This window comes from Oryctolagus cuniculus, chromosome 7 (genome assembly GCF_051225735.1).
Source record: "Oryctolagus cuniculus isolate XC-2025 breed Fujian yellow rabbit chromosome 7, ASM5122573v1, whole genome shotgun sequence".
NCBI classification, from domain to species: Eukaryota; Metazoa; Chordata; class Mammalia; order Lagomorpha; family Leporidae; genus Oryctolagus; species Oryctolagus cuniculus.
In genome coordinates, this window is record NC_142873.1 from 61,528,241 (window position 1) to 61,546,181 (window position 17,941).

A 17,941-nucleotide genomic window follows, 5' to 3' on the forward strand; every position below is an offset into this window, starting at 1 on the left:
GGGGCGGGCGCAGGGAGGGTCCAACAACGAGCTGGCAAAATTACCTCAACTTGCGGAAACTGGAAGACTTTCTTACTGGTTAAAACCCACCAACTTTTCTCAATAAATGAGCCAGGCTGGACTCGCCCACGGCGCCGGCTCAGACCCACCGTAGTGCACCCATCACCGCTCAAAATTTGCAGCCCTCGCTAGAGCACCGGATAGACCGCGCCAGACCTCAAGCAACCCGGAACTCCGCAGAGACGGGCGAGCGCAGCGCGTGTTGGAAACCGGACCAACGTCTCCGGGCGGAGATTAAGCAAGCCGGCGAGAGACCTATCAAATCAAGGTTCAGATAGCACGGCCTTCGGTACAATCCCTCCTAGCTGCCCATCCTGGCGCCGGCTCACACCGCTAAATGGAGAACTCCCCACACACGCCTCAAACTCCCGGCGCCCCTAGCAACCGCCGGCAGTTTAAAGCGGAAGAATGCTCTTTGTCCCGCCTCCGTTAGGCTGAGCGAGGCCTGGCGGGAGGCGCGTTGGCCCAATCGCCTCGACGGGAACTTTGGCCAGCCAATAGAAAGCAAGCCTAGGAGGGCGGGCTAAAGAGGTCGCGGGCGCACGCGCAGTTGGAAGCAGGTTCCTGGGTTAAGTGGCGGTGTGGGTGAGTTGGATCCCGGTGAAGTCCCGTGGTTCCTCCGGTTTCCCACATCGCCGCTGCCGCCTAGTTCTGCCCTCACCATGTTCCTCACCCGGTCTGAGTACGACAGGTCCGTGCGGTGGGGGGAAGCTGGGACGGGGTTATGGGTGGGCAGGCCCGGGGCCCGGCCGCGGCCTGGGTTCTGCCGTGTCATGGGGCGCCCCGGGAACCCGGGTCTGGCCGGGCGGGATCTCTTGTCCTCCCTTGCGCTCGCGGTTACTGCTCAAGCTAGATTTGGGTAAATCGGCCCCACTTGTCCTGCCGCTGAGTCACTGCTCGGTCGTATCTTGGTGCGGAAGTGAGAAGCCCCGGTCTGTGTTAGGAAAGGAAGCCGGGGTCCGGGACTCCGACCTTTAATCCTGAGGCGGGGGTCACCCCCTTACCCATACACCTTTTAGCGTTGAGTACGACTGCTCCCCCCCCCCTTTTTATAAGAAAAAATGTGAAAAAGCACACGGAGACTACCCAGTGGATTTGTAGTATGGTTCACAGGGGTGTATAGTTCTTGGAAAAGGTTGAAGGCAGACTTAGCTATGCCCAGTGTGGAGTCTGCTTTTATAGGAACCAGAGTTTGGAGTGATCTCGAGAGATTTCGCATACTGATTCCACTTGGCTGAGAGTTTTCTGACTTTTAAAATAAAAGTTTAAAGCAGGTTAGTGTTAGTGTTAATATTGAAGTATTAGGGTTGAAGGCCGAATGTAGTGTTTTTAAAAGTCAAAGATTTTGAGGTTATATTTATTAAAAAACGAAGCTTTCAGAGGCGCATATGCTAATATTAAGTTTTACATATTTATGCTGTAGACATTTTTGCTTTCATTTTCTATTCTGATCAGTATATTCTGATCATAGCTGTTAAGTTTTTTTTTTTTTTAATAGTTAGGAAATACAGATTTTTTTTGTAGGAACTGACTTAAGAAGCCTCCTTTCTTGTCAAGTATGTTAACCCAAAGTTTCATCACCTGGAACTAGCACTTTTCCATCCTTTTCCTATCTCCTGGAAGATGTATGTGAAGTTTTAAAAATGATTGTCATTCCCATTGTCATATAAAGTGACTTTGTTAGTGTTCAGCTTCTAGGGCATCGAGGAGAACCATCTTTAGGTGATAATTTTGAGTTAGGTTGTGTATGATGGAAATTATCCTTAACAGGAAAATTTTACTAAATTGTGTGAATGTTTACTTAGCATGTGTATTGATTGTTTTGTGTTACTCATTTTTTTGTCTTAACAAGAATGATTGAAGTACAGTCTATCCTTATCCACTTAGTGTGTGTATTTGGGTGCTTCCTACGGTGAACAAAATCAAGATCCTTGTTCCCATATAGGAGGCATCTCTTAAAGAACTGTTCACAAAAATAATTATAGTTTCAGCTAGAAATGTATTAACATTTTCAGAGGATTCAAATCAACCCCGTGGAAGTTTGGATGACAGAGTGCAGTCTGTACTAAGGGATCATGGAAAACTTCATGAAGGAGCTGAAATTTTTAGTGGATCTTGAGAGAGTAGTATCTCAATAAATACAGTGAGTAATTTTGAATTCTGAAAATAATAGGAGCAAAGGAGGGACAGTGGAAAAAATAATGCATGTCTGAGAAAAGTCCAGTTTGATCAGCACATATACTTGGAGTAGCAGTAGATATGGGAAAAACAGAATGGTGTTAGATACTAGATGATTTTCAGTGTGAGGTTAAGGCGTTTTGGTCTCATTCTATGGGCAACTATAAGCTGTTAATTTTTATCTTAAGTTTCATGGTCATTATTGAGCTTTATGGAGATTAGTTGGATTAGAGGAGAGAGTGAGTCAGTGCTGGTTTGGGGCTATTACACTAGTTAGGTGAAAGGTAATGAGGGCATTGCAAATGAAAGGAAGGGCGATCTGTGGCTGTGGAAGAGGAATATGCCTTGGCATATGGTTGGATAGGAAAGAAGGGAAGGAACGTGTCAAATAATTCAGAACTTTCTAGCCTGGAAACTGAGAGATTAGAGGTATTTTTTTTTTTTAATTTATTTTATTTGAAAGTCAGAGTTAGAGAAGGAGAGGCAGAGAGAGAGTCTTCCATCCGCTGGTTCACTCCCCAATTGGCTGCAATGGTCAGAGCTGTGCCAATCCAAAGCCAGGAGCCTGGAGCTTCTTCTATGTCTCCCAAGGGGTGCAGGGGCCAAGGACTTGGGCCATCATCTTCTGCTTTCACAGGCCATGGTGGAGAGCTGGATCGGAAGTGGAGCAGCCAGGACTCGAACTGGTGCTCCTATGGGATGCTGGCACAGCAGGTGGCAGCTTTACCTGCTACACCACAGCGCCAGCCCCAAGACTAGAGGTATTTTAAAATAAAAACTAAAGTAGGAATGGCGGGAGTTGAAGCAAATTTTTCAGGGTGACTGGATTTAAAAAGATAATCTTTCAGATTATAAATCATTGAGGGTTAGGTGCTGATAGGCCAACCAAATGGAAATGTTAAACAGACATTTAAATTAATTAAGACAGAGGTGAGGGGAGGATAGGCATTGTGGTGCAGCGGGGCTAAGCCACTGCCTGGGGCTCCTGCATCCTACACTGAAGACTGGTTTGGGTTCAGGTTCCTCCACTCTCCATCCAGCTTCCTGCTAATGCTCCTGGAAAGGCAGCAGATGATGGCTCAGGTACTTGGGTCCCTGCCACTTAAGTGGGAAACCTTGGCTCCTGGCTTCAGCCTGGCTCAACCCTGGCCATTGAGGTCATTTGGGGTGTGAACTAGCAGAAGGAAGTACGCTCTCTCTCTCCCTTTCTCTATCTCTGCCTTTTAAATAAATAAATAAACTGGCAGCAGACATTGTTGGAACTTGGCACAGATGAGGTAATCCAAGGAAACAGTAAAGTTTGAGAAGAGGGCCAAGAGTAGAGAGACCACAGTATAAGAATCATTTATTGGCAGGTGCCACGGCTCACTAGGCTAATCTTCCGCCTGCGGCGCCAGCACACCGGGTTCTAGTCCCGGTCAGGGCGCCAGATTCTGTCCCGGTTGCCCCTCTTCCAGGCCAGCTCTCTGCTGTGGCCCGGGAAGGCAATGGAGGATGACCCAAGTGCTTGGGCCCTGCACCCGCATGGGAGACCAGGAGAAGCACCTGGCTCCTGGCTTCAGATCAGCGCAGAGCGCCGGCCACAGCAGCCATTGCGGGGTGGGGGGTGAATCAATGGTAAAGGAACTTTCTCTCTGTCTCTCTCGCTCACTGTCCACTCTGCCTGTCCAAAAAAAAAAAAAAATCATTTATTATTTGAGGGAACTAAAGGTAGTAAGTGACAAAACTAGAACTCAATTCCAGGTCTTTTGATCCTAGATATTTCAGTGATCTTCAGAAATTTCTTAAATTTAGTTTTTATTTATTTTTAGGTCAGAGTGGCGAAGAGAGGGAGAGAGAGCAAGCAAATACCTGTAATGGTGGGCTGCTTGGGGCCTATGCCAGGAGCTGGGAATGAAATGCAGGTCTCCCATGTAGGTGGCAGGAGCCCAATTATTTGAACTATCATCACCTCTTTGTGGGATCTTCATTGGCAGGAAGCTGGAGTCAGGAACTGGAGCCAAGCACTATGATACAGGATATGGGCATCCTAACTGCTAGGCTAAATGCCTACTTCCTTAAACTGCTCTTTACATTAAACTGCTCATTTTACATTTCATTTATTTGTTTAGTTGGAAGGGAGAGATAGAACGGGGGAAGAGAGAAATCTTTCATCCACTGGTTGATCCCCCAAATGTATGCAACAGCCAAGGCCGGGCCAAGCTGAAGTCAGGAGTCTGGAACTCAGTGAAGTCTTCCATGTGGGTGACACAGTCACAAGGACTTAGCTCATGACATGCTGCCTCCATGATATGCATTAGCAGGAAACTGGAATCAGAAGCAGAGCTGGGACTCCATGGGTGTCCCAAGTGGCTCCGCCAAATACCTGTTCCTTAACTTCTTTTAAATGGGCCTCAAGGTATCACTTAGCCTTTTGGCTAAGATCAAGTGTAGTAATTGGGCCTCAAGGAATTACCTCAGGAACATAGCAGGCTGGGATGGTAGGATTCTCTTTCTACCCCAAATGTAGCCAGAATGATTTTTGAGGCCATACAGTGGAGCAGTTGAGACCTTGGTCTCTGTAGTCAGATGGGCTAAATTCTGTTTCCAGGTCTGTCTCATAGATGCTGAGAGACTTTGAGCAATTTACTTCACTGTGGCTTACCTTCTTCATCTGTAACATATTATCCACCTTAGACTACTATTTTGTAGGATTATTTTGAGGATTAAGTGAGGTAGATTTTTTTTGAGTCATTTAATGGCTTAAAGCAGTGCCAGACATATAGTAAAGGCTAAATAAACTTTTATTATCTGTTTTATATTTTGGGGTTTTATATAAATTTTATTTTGAAAAAAGAGTTTTTGACAAATTTGCGAACACTTTGCTCTAGACCTCATAAACTAATTTTTTTTTTAAGATTTTATTTATTTATTTGAAATAAAGTTACAGACAGTGAGAGGGAGAAACAGAAAGGTCTTCCATCAGCTGGATCACTCCCCAAATGGTCACAACCGCTGGAGCTGTGCCGATCCAAAGCCAGGAGCTTCTTCCAGGGCTCCCACGTGGGCGCAGGGGCCCAAGCACTTGGGCCATCCTCTACTGCTTTCCCAGGCCATAGCAGAGAGCTGGATTGGAAGAGAGCCGCCGGAACTAGAACTGGCGCCCAAATGGGAAGCCGGCACTGCAGGCTGAGGATTAACCTGCGCCACAGCACCAGCCCCCTCATAAACTATTAAAACCATTTTCATGCATTTGTTGAAATATTTCTGGGAGTGGATGATTGGCACAGCAGTTAAGATACCAGTTGGGAGCTTGTGTCCTATATCACCTGGGTTAGAGTCCTGGCTCCACTTCCAATTCCAGCTTCCTGCTAATGTACTTCCTGGGATACAGCAGGTGATAACTCAAGAACTTAGGTCCCTGCAACCCACATATCAGACCTGGCTTGTGTTCTGAGCTCCTGGCTTCAGCCAGGCCCAGCCCTGGCTGTTGTGGGCTTGGGGCATGAGCCAGCAGATGGAAGCTGTCTCTCTGCCTTTCAAATAAATTTTTTTTAATATTTATTCTATTTGAAAGAGTTATAGAGAGGGATAGAGAGAGAGAAAGGGGTCTTCCATCTGCTGGTTCACTCCCCAAATGACCTCAGTGGCTGGAGCTGGGCCGATCTGAAGCCAGGAGTCAGGAGCTTCTCCCAGATCTCCCATGCAGGTGCAGGGGTCCAAGGACTTGGACCATCTTATACTGTTTTCCCAGGCACATTAGAGGGACCTGGATTGAAAGTGAAGCAGCTGGGACTTGAACCGGTGCCCATATGGGATGCCAATGCTACAGGCCAGGGCTTTAACCCACTGTGCCACAGCACCAGCCCCTCAAATAAACTTTTCAATGTATATTGTTAGAGTCCATTGTTGGGGCAGGCGTTGTGGCGCAGTGGGTTAACAGCCTGACGTGAAGAGCTGGGATCCCATATGGGTGCCGGTTCTAGTCCCGGCTGCTCCTCTTCTGATCCAGCTCTCTGCTATGGTCTGGGAAAGCAGTAGAAGATGGCCCAAGTGCTTGGGCCCCTGCACCTGGGTGGGAGACCTGGAGGAGGCTCCTGGCTCCTGACTTCAGATCTGCGCAGCTCCGACCATTGTGGCCATTTGGGGAGTGAACCATCAGATGGAAGACCTCTCTCTCTCTCTCTCTTCTTCTCCTCTCTCTGTGTAACTCTGACTTTCAAATAAACAAATAAATCTTTATGAATATAAAAAAGTATCCATTGTGTGCTCAAGGGTTTTATAGTTACAATGGTGATTGGTACCTCTTATTTCAAAAACATTGAAGCAAAGAATGATGGGAAAGTGTTTCGGAGAAAAAGTAATCTGGCATGTAATTGGTTTACGTATCTTGAGTAAGTGAACTAGGTTAAGACATAGGAACCACATGGCTCTCAGTCTACTGACAGTGCTGATTCATAAAAATAAGTTGAGAATGACTTGACCATGTATATTGTTTTGTTTGTTTTTTAAAGATTTATTTGATACAGTTACAGGGAGAGACAGAGAAAAATATCTTCCATCCACTGTTTCACACCTCAGTTGGATGCAATGGCCAGGTTGAACCCAGGAGCTTCATCTGGGTCTCCCATGTGGATGGCAGGGGCCCAAACACTTGGGCCATCCTTTGCCGCTTTTCCCAGCCATCAGCAGGGAGCTGGATGGGAAGTGGAGCAGACAGGACACAAACTGGCGCCCACATGGGATACTGGCATTGTAGGTGATGGCTTTACCCACTATACCCACTACACTACAATGCTGGCCCATGACTCGACTAAAAAGGAAAAAATCAGTTTCTTGGGAATTACCTGATAGTTTTGATCTGTGAACTCATCAAAAGAATTGGTAAGTTGATTCAACATTGATCTAGGTTGATTTAGGATTAAGACACAAGAGTTGCCTCCTCATTGATCAGTTTGGGAGGACTTCCTGTGAGTAGGGCAGAAGTGTTGTATGGATGTTTCCATTGCCTTGAGAAACTGTTAATGTACCCCAAAATGGCTGAGATTGTTGAGGGCAAGTAGAGAATAATAACATGCCTCTCTAGCAGTCTGAGCTAGTTGTGAAGGAACTTGAGGTCATTGTCCAATGACTCATTTTTCTGACAATTTTTTAAAGTTTTTTTTTTTTTTTTTTTTTTTTAAATTATAGAGGTGTGAATACTTTTTCTCCTGAAGGAAGATTATTCCAAGTGGAATATGCCATTGAGGCCATCAAGGTATGGTAGCAAATAGCAAAATTTTTGAAATTTTATGGCAACCTAACACTGTTGATGTTTCACCAACCATTGTTAACCATTTTTATAACAACTTCAATACTACTAACCTCTAAAACTTTTTGACCAGGTAACTGCTTCATATTTATGTAAATAGCTTTTTCTCTCCATGCAGGTGGAAGGGCTTATTGGTTGTATTTATAAAAATCCCCTTGGCTGTCCAGAAGTAGCACCTGTATTGTTTTCTGTATTTTGTTGTATTGAATCAATCGTGTAGCTGACTACCTTTGCATTCTTTTTGGTAAAGTTGTGAATTTTTACTAGACACTTTATGTAGTAAGAGATATTTTGTAATCCAGTAGCATAAGAAATGGATAGTTTGGGGCTGTCATTGTGGTGTAGCTGGTGGGGCTGCTACCTGCAACACTGGCATCCCATATGGGCACCAGTTCCTTTCCCATCTGCTCCACTTCTGATCAGGCTCCCTGCCGATGGACCTGGGAAGGCAGCTGAGGACAGCCCAGGTCCTTGGGTCCTGCACCTATGTGGGAGACCTGGTGGAAGCTCTGGCTTTGGCCTGGCCTAGCCCCAACCGTTGCGGCCATTTGGGGAGCAAACCAGCGGATGGAAGATCTCTCTGTCTCTTCCTCTCTCTGTGTAACTCTGCCATTAAAAAAAAAAAAAAAAAAAAAAGAATGAAATGTGTAGTTCAAGTTAGTATTCCAAAAATTAGAAGTTATCTGTCCCTAAAATTATGAAATCTACATTATTCAATTATGAAGAATCTAAATAACTTTTTAAAGATTTGTTTATTTGAAAGATTTACTTATTTATTTAAAATGCCTCTTTCAGAAGACAGTTCCTATAACTGTTCTGTTCCTCAGTTATCTGCTGGAAAGAGTATATTGGGGGAAGAAGTTGTGTAAGAATCTGGAAATAGGGGAAAGAAATTTTGATTAGTTGAAGACATGGGAGTGAAGTGGAGGCATTATGTTGTGGGACAGAAAATGATGGGCCCTCTAAAGTGCCTGTTCCTATGTTTATTTCTTACAGTCTTTATTGAAAACAGAGTACTGGGAAGTGCTTGACTGTCAGAATTCTAAGCTGCAGCATTTATTTTGAGCCTTAGTGAAGCTAATGGCTCTGCTCAGGTGGGCACACCAAGAGTAATCCCCAGGTTTTCAGCTCCTTAGGGCTCGTAACGTCCAGGTTTTCTAGAGGTTCTGAGGTGGTATCTGATCTCTTTGTCTTAGTTTGGGTTAGGATAGAGGTAGTGGATATGACCCACAGTGGTTGCAACTTAACCCTTGTGAAAAATTCAGGTGTTTTAACATTCAAATAATCTGCTTGTTGCCCTGGCAACTTAAAAATGGACAATATGAAAGTGATTTGATAATCATAAGGCTTTAGTAGCATGAAAGGATCTGGGGTAAAAATGCCTGATGGTAGACATGGCTACTTGGAGGTACCATGCAAATTGTGTGGATGAAGGATACACCCAGTAGAGGTAGAAAAAAGTACCCTAGGAGTGAAAATGTCAACATTATTGTATTATATTGAGCACCTAGCCATTGATTACTGTGTTAATGAGTTACATCCAAGAGATATCACATATAGTCAGTTCAGATGTTCCTTGTCTTCCCTTCCCCCTCTCCACAGTCCTCAAAAAGGGTGGTTGGGGGAGAAATTTAGGCAGAATTATAACACTGTAAGCTCTGGAGGGAAATGTAACTGTAAGAAAAAAGTTATCTTGAATTTTGATCTATGTTGTAAAATAGTCTGTCAGTAATATTGACCCTTTTTTTGGAGTGGAAGCCTAGAAAGTTATTTTACATTGGAGGCTAAACTGAACAGACTGAGAATTTATTTTTGGGCTGTGAGACCACTTCCTCCATGCAGGAACTATTGACATTTTGGACTGGTTAATTTTTCTTCAGAGAAAGTGCATCTTGTGCAATTTTTTAAGAGATTTATTTGTTTGAGAGGCAGAGGCAGAGAAAGAGGTCCTCCATCCTCTGGTTCACTCCCCAAATGGCCACAACAGCCGGAGCTGGGCCAATCTGAAGCCAAGAGCTCCCACATGGGCACAGGGGCCCAAGGGCTAGGGCCATCTTCCATTTCCTTCCCAGGCCATAGCAGAGAGCTGGATTGGAAGTAGAGCAGCCAAGACTTGAACCTGCGTCTTTATGGGATGCCAGCACTGCAGGCAGAGGCTTTACGCGCTACACCACAGCGCCAACCCCCTGTTTTACTTCTTGTGTTAGAAGTTCCTGGGAAGAACTTGACAGCCTGGTGCTGCTGCTCCCTGGAGGCAGCGGCTCTGGCCTGTGACTGCAACCGTGTGAAGGTCAGTCTATATTCAGCACATTTAGTAATTCAAAAACATGAACATAGGAAGTAAATGAGCTTCCCCCACCCCCACCCCACAGCAGCCTGGCTGTCTCATACAGATGGAGGGCAGCTGTCCATGGCAATGCTTCCCTGGTGGGGCTTACCAGCCTGGGGTCTGGGGGTGAATGTGCAGAGGTGAGAGGGAGACCCTGATGAAAAGGGAGCGTGGAGCCCTGCTTTTTGAAAGATCTTCCTGGGAACTGCATTGTGGCCCAAGGGGTTAAGCCATGGCCTGTGACAGCAGCATCTCCTATCAGAGTGCCTGTTCCAGTCCCAGCTGCTCCTCTTCCAATCCAGCTTCCTGCTAATGCACCTGAGAAAGCAATTACCAGGGCCCCTGCACCCACAAGGGAGATCCAGGTGGAGTTCCTGGCTCCTTCCTGACTTCAGTCTGGCCCTGTCTGAGCTGCTGGAGTCATACAAATAAAACATATCCTAAAAAGAAAATCCTCCCATCCCTGAGTGTCAGGGTGCTCCCAGGAACTACAGGGAGAAAGGGGACCCCTATCAGTGGCAGCAGTGCCCACCCCCACCCCGGCATTGGAGACACCAAGGCTGGCTGTGTGACATGGACTGATTCAGGCTCTTGGCTGACAGTATTGAATCCTCACAGTGTGCCTGAAAGGCCGGCTCTGTCGTCACCCTTGCCTTACAAGTGTGCAGCCATGGCTTCCTGGCCCCAGGCCCCCAGGGAAGAAGTGACAGATGCTGGCTTCAGAGCCAACTCTCCCAACCCCACACCACACCACCTCCACTGACATGGGAATTGGTCTTCCCTGGAGGATTTTCTTATTTTTGAAGATTTATTTATTTATTTGAAAGGCAGAGTTAGGGTGGGGGAGAGACACAGAGAGAGAAAGGTCTTCCATCAGCTGGTTTGCTTTCCAAATGGCTGCAACAGCTGGGGCTGGGCCAGGCTGAAGCCAGGAGCTTCAGCCAGGTCTCTCACGCAGGTACAGGGGCCCAAGCACTCAAGCTATCCTTCGCTGCTTTCCCAGGCCATAAGCAGGGAGCTGGATCGGAAATGGAGTAGTCAGGACCCCAACCAGCATCCGTATGGGATGCCAGCGCTGTAGCAGTGGCTTAACCTGCTATGCAACAGCGCCAGCCCCATCCAGAAAATTAAACTAAACTGGGGCCAGGAGGCACTGGCTTACTAGCCCAGGCCAAGAGCCCTCCATCAAAGGGGTACCGGTGCACTAGTATGTAAATCCCTGCTCAGGTCCTTATGACAACCTAGTGAGCCAAGACATGCAGAAGAGAGGTCGACATGCTCAGTGAGACTGCAGGAGGATACTTTACCCGCTATATCACAGCGCCAGCCCTGCTTCTTGTGCATTGTAAGGTGTGTGACATTTTTGACCACCACCTATTAGATGCCTGTTAACATTCATTGTTCCTTTTGTGACAACCAAAAATGTCTCCAGTCTTTGCCAAATATCAGGGGGCAAAATGACCTCCAGTTGAGGAAGATTTCTGAATAAAATTTAAATATTTTTTCTTTTTAGATAAAATTTTAAAATAGGCATGAATTCTGTCCTGCCCTGTTCAGTTGGGGATATAAGATCAGTATACATAAAACATAATACAAGCAGAGAACAACTAAACTGATAGATTCAGTTTTCTGGGAATGGTTTCTGATTTTTCTTTTTTTTTTTTTCCCCTAAGATTTATTTATTTATTTGAAAGGCAAAGTTACAGAGAGAGGGAGAGACAGAAAGATCTTTATCTGATCTTTCATCTGCTGGTTCATTCCCTAAATGGCCACAGTGGCCAGGGCCGGACTAGGCTGAAGCCAGGAGCCAGAAACTCCATCCTGATCTCCCATGTTGAGTGCAGGGACCCAAGTACTTGGGCCATCTTCTGCTGCTTTCCCAGGTGCATTAGCAGGGAGTTGGATCAGAAGTGCAGCAGCCAGGACTGAAACTGGCACCTGTATCATAGGTGGCAGCCTAACCTGTGCCACAACACTGGCCCCATTTTTTAATATTTTATATAGATAGGTAGATAGTTTTAGAGGCAGAAGGTAAGTTCTATAAGCCTGTTAACAAACACAGCAATCTCTGGTGCCTGCTCCATCTATTTTCAGCTTCTTAGCGGCAACACTTTAAAACTCTTTTAGCTGATAATATTCTTGGCATTTATCTCTGTATTTCTAGAACACATACTTATATTTTTTGTTAGATATTATCTATGGACTTTTCATTTTGGAGGATGAAGATTTCTTTTTTTAAAAGATTTATTTAACAGGCAATGACAGAGAAAGAGAAAGATCTTCCATCCACTCATACATCTTTTGTAATAACAGGCTCAAGTCTGGTGTTCACATTTGGCAGTCATTGTTTGTAAGTCTAACTAAATGGTAATGGGAGTTCAGAGGAGAGAACACAGTCCTGACAGGCTTTGTGAGTGATGGATGGAATCTGGATAGGCAGAAGGAAGACTGTATTCCAGGGGAGATGGCCCGCGCCGCGGCTCACTAGGCTAATCCTCTGCCTGAGGCGCCGGCGCACACCCCGGGTTCTAGTCCCAATCGGGGTGCCGGATTCTGTTGCGGCTGCTGCTCTTCCAGTCCAGCTCTCTGCTGTGGCCCGGGAGTGCAGTGGAGGATGGCCTAAATCCTCGGGCCCTGCACCTGCATGGGAGACCAGGCTTCGGATCAGCGCGGTGCGCCGCAGCAGCCACTTAGGGGGTGAATCAACGGCAAAGGAAGACCTTTCTCTCTGTCTCTCTCTCTCACTGTCCACTCTGCCTGTCAAAGAAAAAAAGAATAAGTAACATTTGTTCATTCATTATGTAATGGGCACCATTTTAAGCATTTTATGTATCCCTGTGTTTGCCTTTGTAACAGCATAGATAGGTAGATGACTAGGATGGGAACTTGGAGCAGGAGATGAATTAAAGCTATATGGTAGGCTGCTGTTGGCCTTGAATATTTTTATGGTGTAGTAGTTCTTTTCTACTCTTCTTTCTCTCTCCACCTTCCCTCCCTTCTTCCTTTCCTTCCTTTGTCAATTATTTTTCCAGAGGTTTAGGAAATATCACCTTTGGGGATAGACCAAGATAAATAGCAGAAGTGAAAAGAAACCAGGTGCAGAGCAGGCGTTAGAGATGTATTACTATCTCATCCATATTTAGAACTTTAGAATTCACCTCCCACTGCATTGGACTGGCATTTTTTTAGAATTTTCAAGACTTTATTGAACTTTCTCTTTAGAAGTATGTAACTGTACATCAGTGTTCTTGCTGTTGATAGGAATAGCATATAGAGGGATGCTCCTTGTTCTGTGCATATTAGGTATAGCTGATTAAATCTTCTGTCTTGTGAAGATGTGCAGAGAGATCACTGGTGAACGTGCAAACTGTTCTTTGGCTTGTTCATGGTAACCATAACATGTTTCTCTTTAGCTTGGTTCTACAGCTATTGGTATCCAGACAGCAGAGGGTGTTTGCCTGGCCGTGGAGAAGAGAATTACCTCCCCACTTATGGAGCCCAGCAGCATTGAGAAAATTGTAGAGATTGATGCTCACATAGGTAAGGAGTCAGGGAAAGCTGTTCTATGGAATCCGGTGTGGGTTAATTACTTCTCTGATGTCTGAAAGAAGGTTCATGAGATGCATGCCTTACCCTCTTGTTAGCTGTTGTTTTCCAGGCAGTAGGCCAGTGTGTACAACTTGAGGAGTAGCAAGCAAAACTCATTTATTATTTAACCTATTCCTGAAGTTCTTCTCTTCCTCAAATTTAGACTTGGGAAATATGATTGTTGTGGCAAGGTTTAATCATCATAGGCCATCATAGGCAAGCTCCCTGTGATGGCTGGGTCTTCATTAATGTATAATGTATATGTTACATAATAATATATAATGTATATATATTGTATATAATGTATAATGTTAGCCCTGGTAGGAGGCTACCAGGTTCAGAGGGAAGCTAGGGTGTCCACTGAGACCACACAAAGTTGTTGAGAGTGACTAAGGTTCAGAGAGTAATAATAATTGTCTGAGTAGATCAGTTTTCTAACACAGTTTTCAGATTTACCTTTTTTTCCTTAACCCATCCTACCCCCCTTCTTCAGTGATTATAATTCCCTGTCTTGGTCTGTGTATCATTGTAGCATTACAGAGTGAGCACTTTTGTTTACTTATAGCACATTTTAGTTTGCTATCCAAATTTTCTTTCATATCTAGGCAAGTAATTAATGACACATTGATAAAATAATTAATTGCTTAAAGGCCTTTGAACCAAATGCCATTATGAGTTTGGGAGCTTGATACAGGTTGAGCATTCCTTATCCTAAAATTCAGAATGCACAAAAATCCAAAACTTCCTATGTATCCAAGTGATACCACAAGTGTGATGGTTCACTGTGTACAAACTTTATTTTGTGTATAAAATTACTTAAATTAATGTATAGGATTACCATCAGATTATTTATATGAGGAGTATATGAAACATAAATTTTTTATTGAGACTTGGATCCCACCCCAAGATACCTCATTCTTCATTTTCAAATAATCCAAAATCTGAAATCCAAAACACTTCTGGTCCTGAACATTTTTGAGAACCCTTACTTAATCTATATTATCCATCTCATAGATAAACAGATTTAATCCTTGAAGATTACAGCATTGATCTAGTTGATTTCAAAGTCACCTGATTTTTGGAGATAGATCAGTGTCATTTTATTCACCAAATTGAGAATCTGCAATGTGCCTGACACAGTGCTAGATACAAGATAGTGAGTCAGAGTCTTCCAGGAGCACACAGTCTAATTGTGGTGGATATGATGTGAGTAAGTAATTGCAATTAAGTGGTGTAGATACCAAGGAAGATTCTAGTGTGTGCTCAGTGGTCAAGGAGGAAATAGCTAGTTTTGCTTGGAGTTAGTGGTAGTAGAGCTTTCAGGAAAGGATTCTATGAAGGAGATGCTTGAGCTGAGTTCAATTCTAAAAGCTAAGGAAGAGTTTACCAGTGAACAAAGAGTTTAGTAGCCGAGAGCATTATCGTTAGAGGGAATAAAAAATGAGCAAAGTTCCAAGGCACAAGTGTTTTTAGTATGACTGGGAGATGAACTGTCACAAAAGATGAGTCTGAGATCAGAGTGGAAGTCCTTTTTTACCACGCCAAAGAGCCTAAACTTGATCCTTTTGCAGTGGTGGGAAAGGTATTAAGCAATGAGGTAGTATGATCCCAATATGCTGTTAAAGATAAACTGTGGGTGTTGAAGAGGCAGGGAGACTAGTTAAGAAACTTTTTTTTTTTTTTAAGATTTATTTATTTATTTGAAAGTCAGAGTTACACAGAGAGAAAGAGAGAGACTGAGAGAGAGGTCTTTGATCTACTGGTTCACTCTCTAGTTGGCTGCAATGGCCAGAGCTATGCCAATCCAGAACCAGGAGCCAGGAGCTTCTTCCGGGTCTCCCATGCGAGTGCAGGGGCCCAAGGACTTGGGCCATCTTGTACTGCTTTTTTAGGCCATAGCAGAGAGCTGGATCGGAAGTGGAGCAACTGGGAGTTGAACTGGTGCCCATATGGGATGCCTTGCTTAGAGGCAGTGGCTTCACCTGCTACAACACAGTGTTGGCCTCAATAAACTTTTTTTTTTTTTTTTTTAAGATTTATTTCTTTGGAGGCTGGTGCGGTGGCGCAGTAGGTTAATCCTTCACCTGTAGCGCCGACATCACATATGGGCACTGGTTCTAGTCCCAGTTGCTCTACTTCCGATCCAGCTCTCTGCTGTGGCCTGGGAAAGTAGTGGAAGATGGCCCAAGTGCTTTGGCCCCTGTACCCGTGTGGGAGACCGGGAGGAAGTGCCTGGCTCCCGGCTTTGGATCAGTGCAGTTCCAGCTGTTGCGGCCATTTGGAGAGTGAACCAATGGAAGGAAGACCTTTCTCTTTGTCTCTCCCTCTCAGTGTCTGTAACTCTACCTCTGAAATAAAATAAAATCTTAAAAAAAAAGAAAAGAAAAGATTTATTTATTCATTTGAAAGAGTTGCAGAAAGAAAGAGATCTTCTATCTGCTGGTTCACTCCCCTAATGTCTGCAACGGCCGGAGCTGGCTGATCCAAAGCCCAGAGCCTGGAGTTTCTTCCTGGTCTCCCACATGGGTGCAGGGGCCCAAGCATTTGGGCCTTCTTCCACTGCTTTCCCAGGCCATAGCAGAGAGCTAGATTGGAAGTGGAGTAGCTGGATCTTGAACACTGCAGCCAACGGCCTTACCCACTATGCCATGTGCCAGCCTCAAAAAACTTTCTTAGTTGTCTGAACAAGCAGGTGTTTAACATACTAGTTAAAACACCTGGATTCCATATCAAGAGTGCCAGGGTTCAATACCTACCTCCAACTTCTGCCTCACTCCTGCAGACCCTGGAGGTAGCAGATGATGGCTCAAGTTATTAGGTTTCTGCCACCTACTTGGGAGACCTGAATTAAGTTCCCAGCTCCTGGCTTTGGCCTCAGTCCAGTCTTAGTCATTGTAGGCATTCAGGAGTGAACTAGTGGATGGGAGAACTCTCTCTTGTTTCTGTCTGCCTCTCAAGTAAAGAGAAGTGAGCTAGTTTGGGAATTTGCTGTTGAGAAAGAAAGAAAAATAGTTCCAACACATAGATGATGAAGGCTTTAACCGAGGCATTGGCCAGAAAATGGAGAGGAAGGAACTAATGCCAGACAGATTGATCAGAAAGAGATTGACAGAACTTGGGATCTGGTTGGTTGGGTAGACCAAGGAAGAAGATAGGTCTCGAAGGAAATAGTAACATCTGTTAATCTTGGTATGTTGGACAGTCAGGCAAACTTTCCAATCTAACTAGTTGGTTTGTGTTTGGGACAATGAGGTGAGAAGGCTTTATTCCAGAGTCTTCCACTGTAGCCCACAGTGAGTGGCTTTCTTTTCCTTATTTCTCAGGTTGTGGCATTAGTGCTTGCTTAGTTTTCTTAGTTCAGAAGTGTATTCTGGCCCACCAGGAATGCCAAAGGGATGCCTACAGGTATAATATATAGAAACCTGTGTTTGGTTAGCTGCTGCTCTTCTATCTTGTCTGGACTTACGGATCACAGTGCATGGTTTCGTTTATAACGTCATTATACTTGGGTTCAGTGTAGATCGTTTCCCATCTAATCTGCTGGGTATATTGCCCTAAGAATGCTGTTGTGGTTCCACTCTGGGATTTCAGTTTTTCCATGAGTAGATGGGAGGGTCCTACAAGGTTTTGGCCACTGGATCACTGTTGCTTTTACATTGCAGGTTGTGCCATGAGTGGGCTTATTGCTGATGCTAAGACTTTAATTGATAAAGCCAGAGTGGAGACACAGGTAAAATGGGCATCATCTCTTCTTTTTATCAGGATGCTTGAGTTTCTTGTTTAGCGATGATATAGCTGCCTGGGCTTATTGCAGGTATCTGTGTCATTTTTAGATGTGGCTCTTGGGAGTGACTTTGGGTAGACTTCCCACTTACAACTCCCTGGGGTTTAGAGTTTAGCCATTCAGCAGATGGAGCTTTAAGGAAGCTCTGGTCAATACTACTTACAGTCTTTTGCTTCTTCTGGATTTGCCTTCTATGAAGCAAGCGTGCTTTTCACTGCATTCTGTTCCCTAATTGGCTTTCTGTGGGAGCATGCTGGTGGGAAGTGATCAGAGTTAAAGAACATTCCTCTCAAAACTGCCTTTGCTGCCAGGCTTGCAGGTGACAGCTCTCTAGTGAGTTGTTACACCAGATGACAAATACTGCTCAAGAATGCTGATTTTGTTTTTTTAACTGTGGTCCTGCTGCCTTAAGAGTAGGCTAGAGGGCCCAGCGCCATGGCTCACTAGGTTAATCCTCTGGCTGCGATGCCAGCATCCCGTATGGGCACCGGTTCTAGTCCCGGTTGCTCCTCTTCCAGGCCATCTCTCTGCTGTGGCCCGGGAAGGCAGTGGAGGATGGCCCAAGTGCTTGGGCCCTGCACTCATGTGGGAGACCAGGAGGAAGCACTTGGCTCCTGGCTTCGGGTTGATGCAGCGCCAGCTGTAGCGGCCATTTCGGGGGTGAACCAGCAGAAGGAAGACCTTTCTCTCTGTCTCTCTCTCTGTCTGTAAC

At 45.0% G+C, this 17,941-nt stretch overlaps 1 protein-coding gene across 2 annotated transcripts in view; it reads left to right on the forward strand.

Moving 5' to 3' along the window:
• Positions 1 to 608: 608 nt before the first annotated feature.
• PSMA5 (proteasome 20S subunit alpha 5) overlaps positions 609 to 17,941 on the forward strand; it is a 29,260-nt gene continuing 11,927 nt past the window's right edge. The window contains exons 1-4 of one of the 2 annotated variants that reach the window (XM_002715806.6): positions 609 to 751; positions 7,408 to 7,474; positions 13,271 to 13,397; positions 17,108 to 17,175. In XM_002715806.6, coding sequence (XP_002715852.1) covers positions 723 to 751; positions 7,408 to 7,474; positions 13,271 to 13,397; positions 17,108 to 17,175 — 291 coding nt within the window. In that variant the 5' untranslated portion in view covers positions 609 to 722. The remainder of the gene's footprint in view (positions 752 to 7,407; positions 7,475 to 13,270; positions 13,398 to 17,107; positions 17,176 to 17,941) is intronic. The other variant, XM_070077931.2, reaches the window with a different exon arrangement.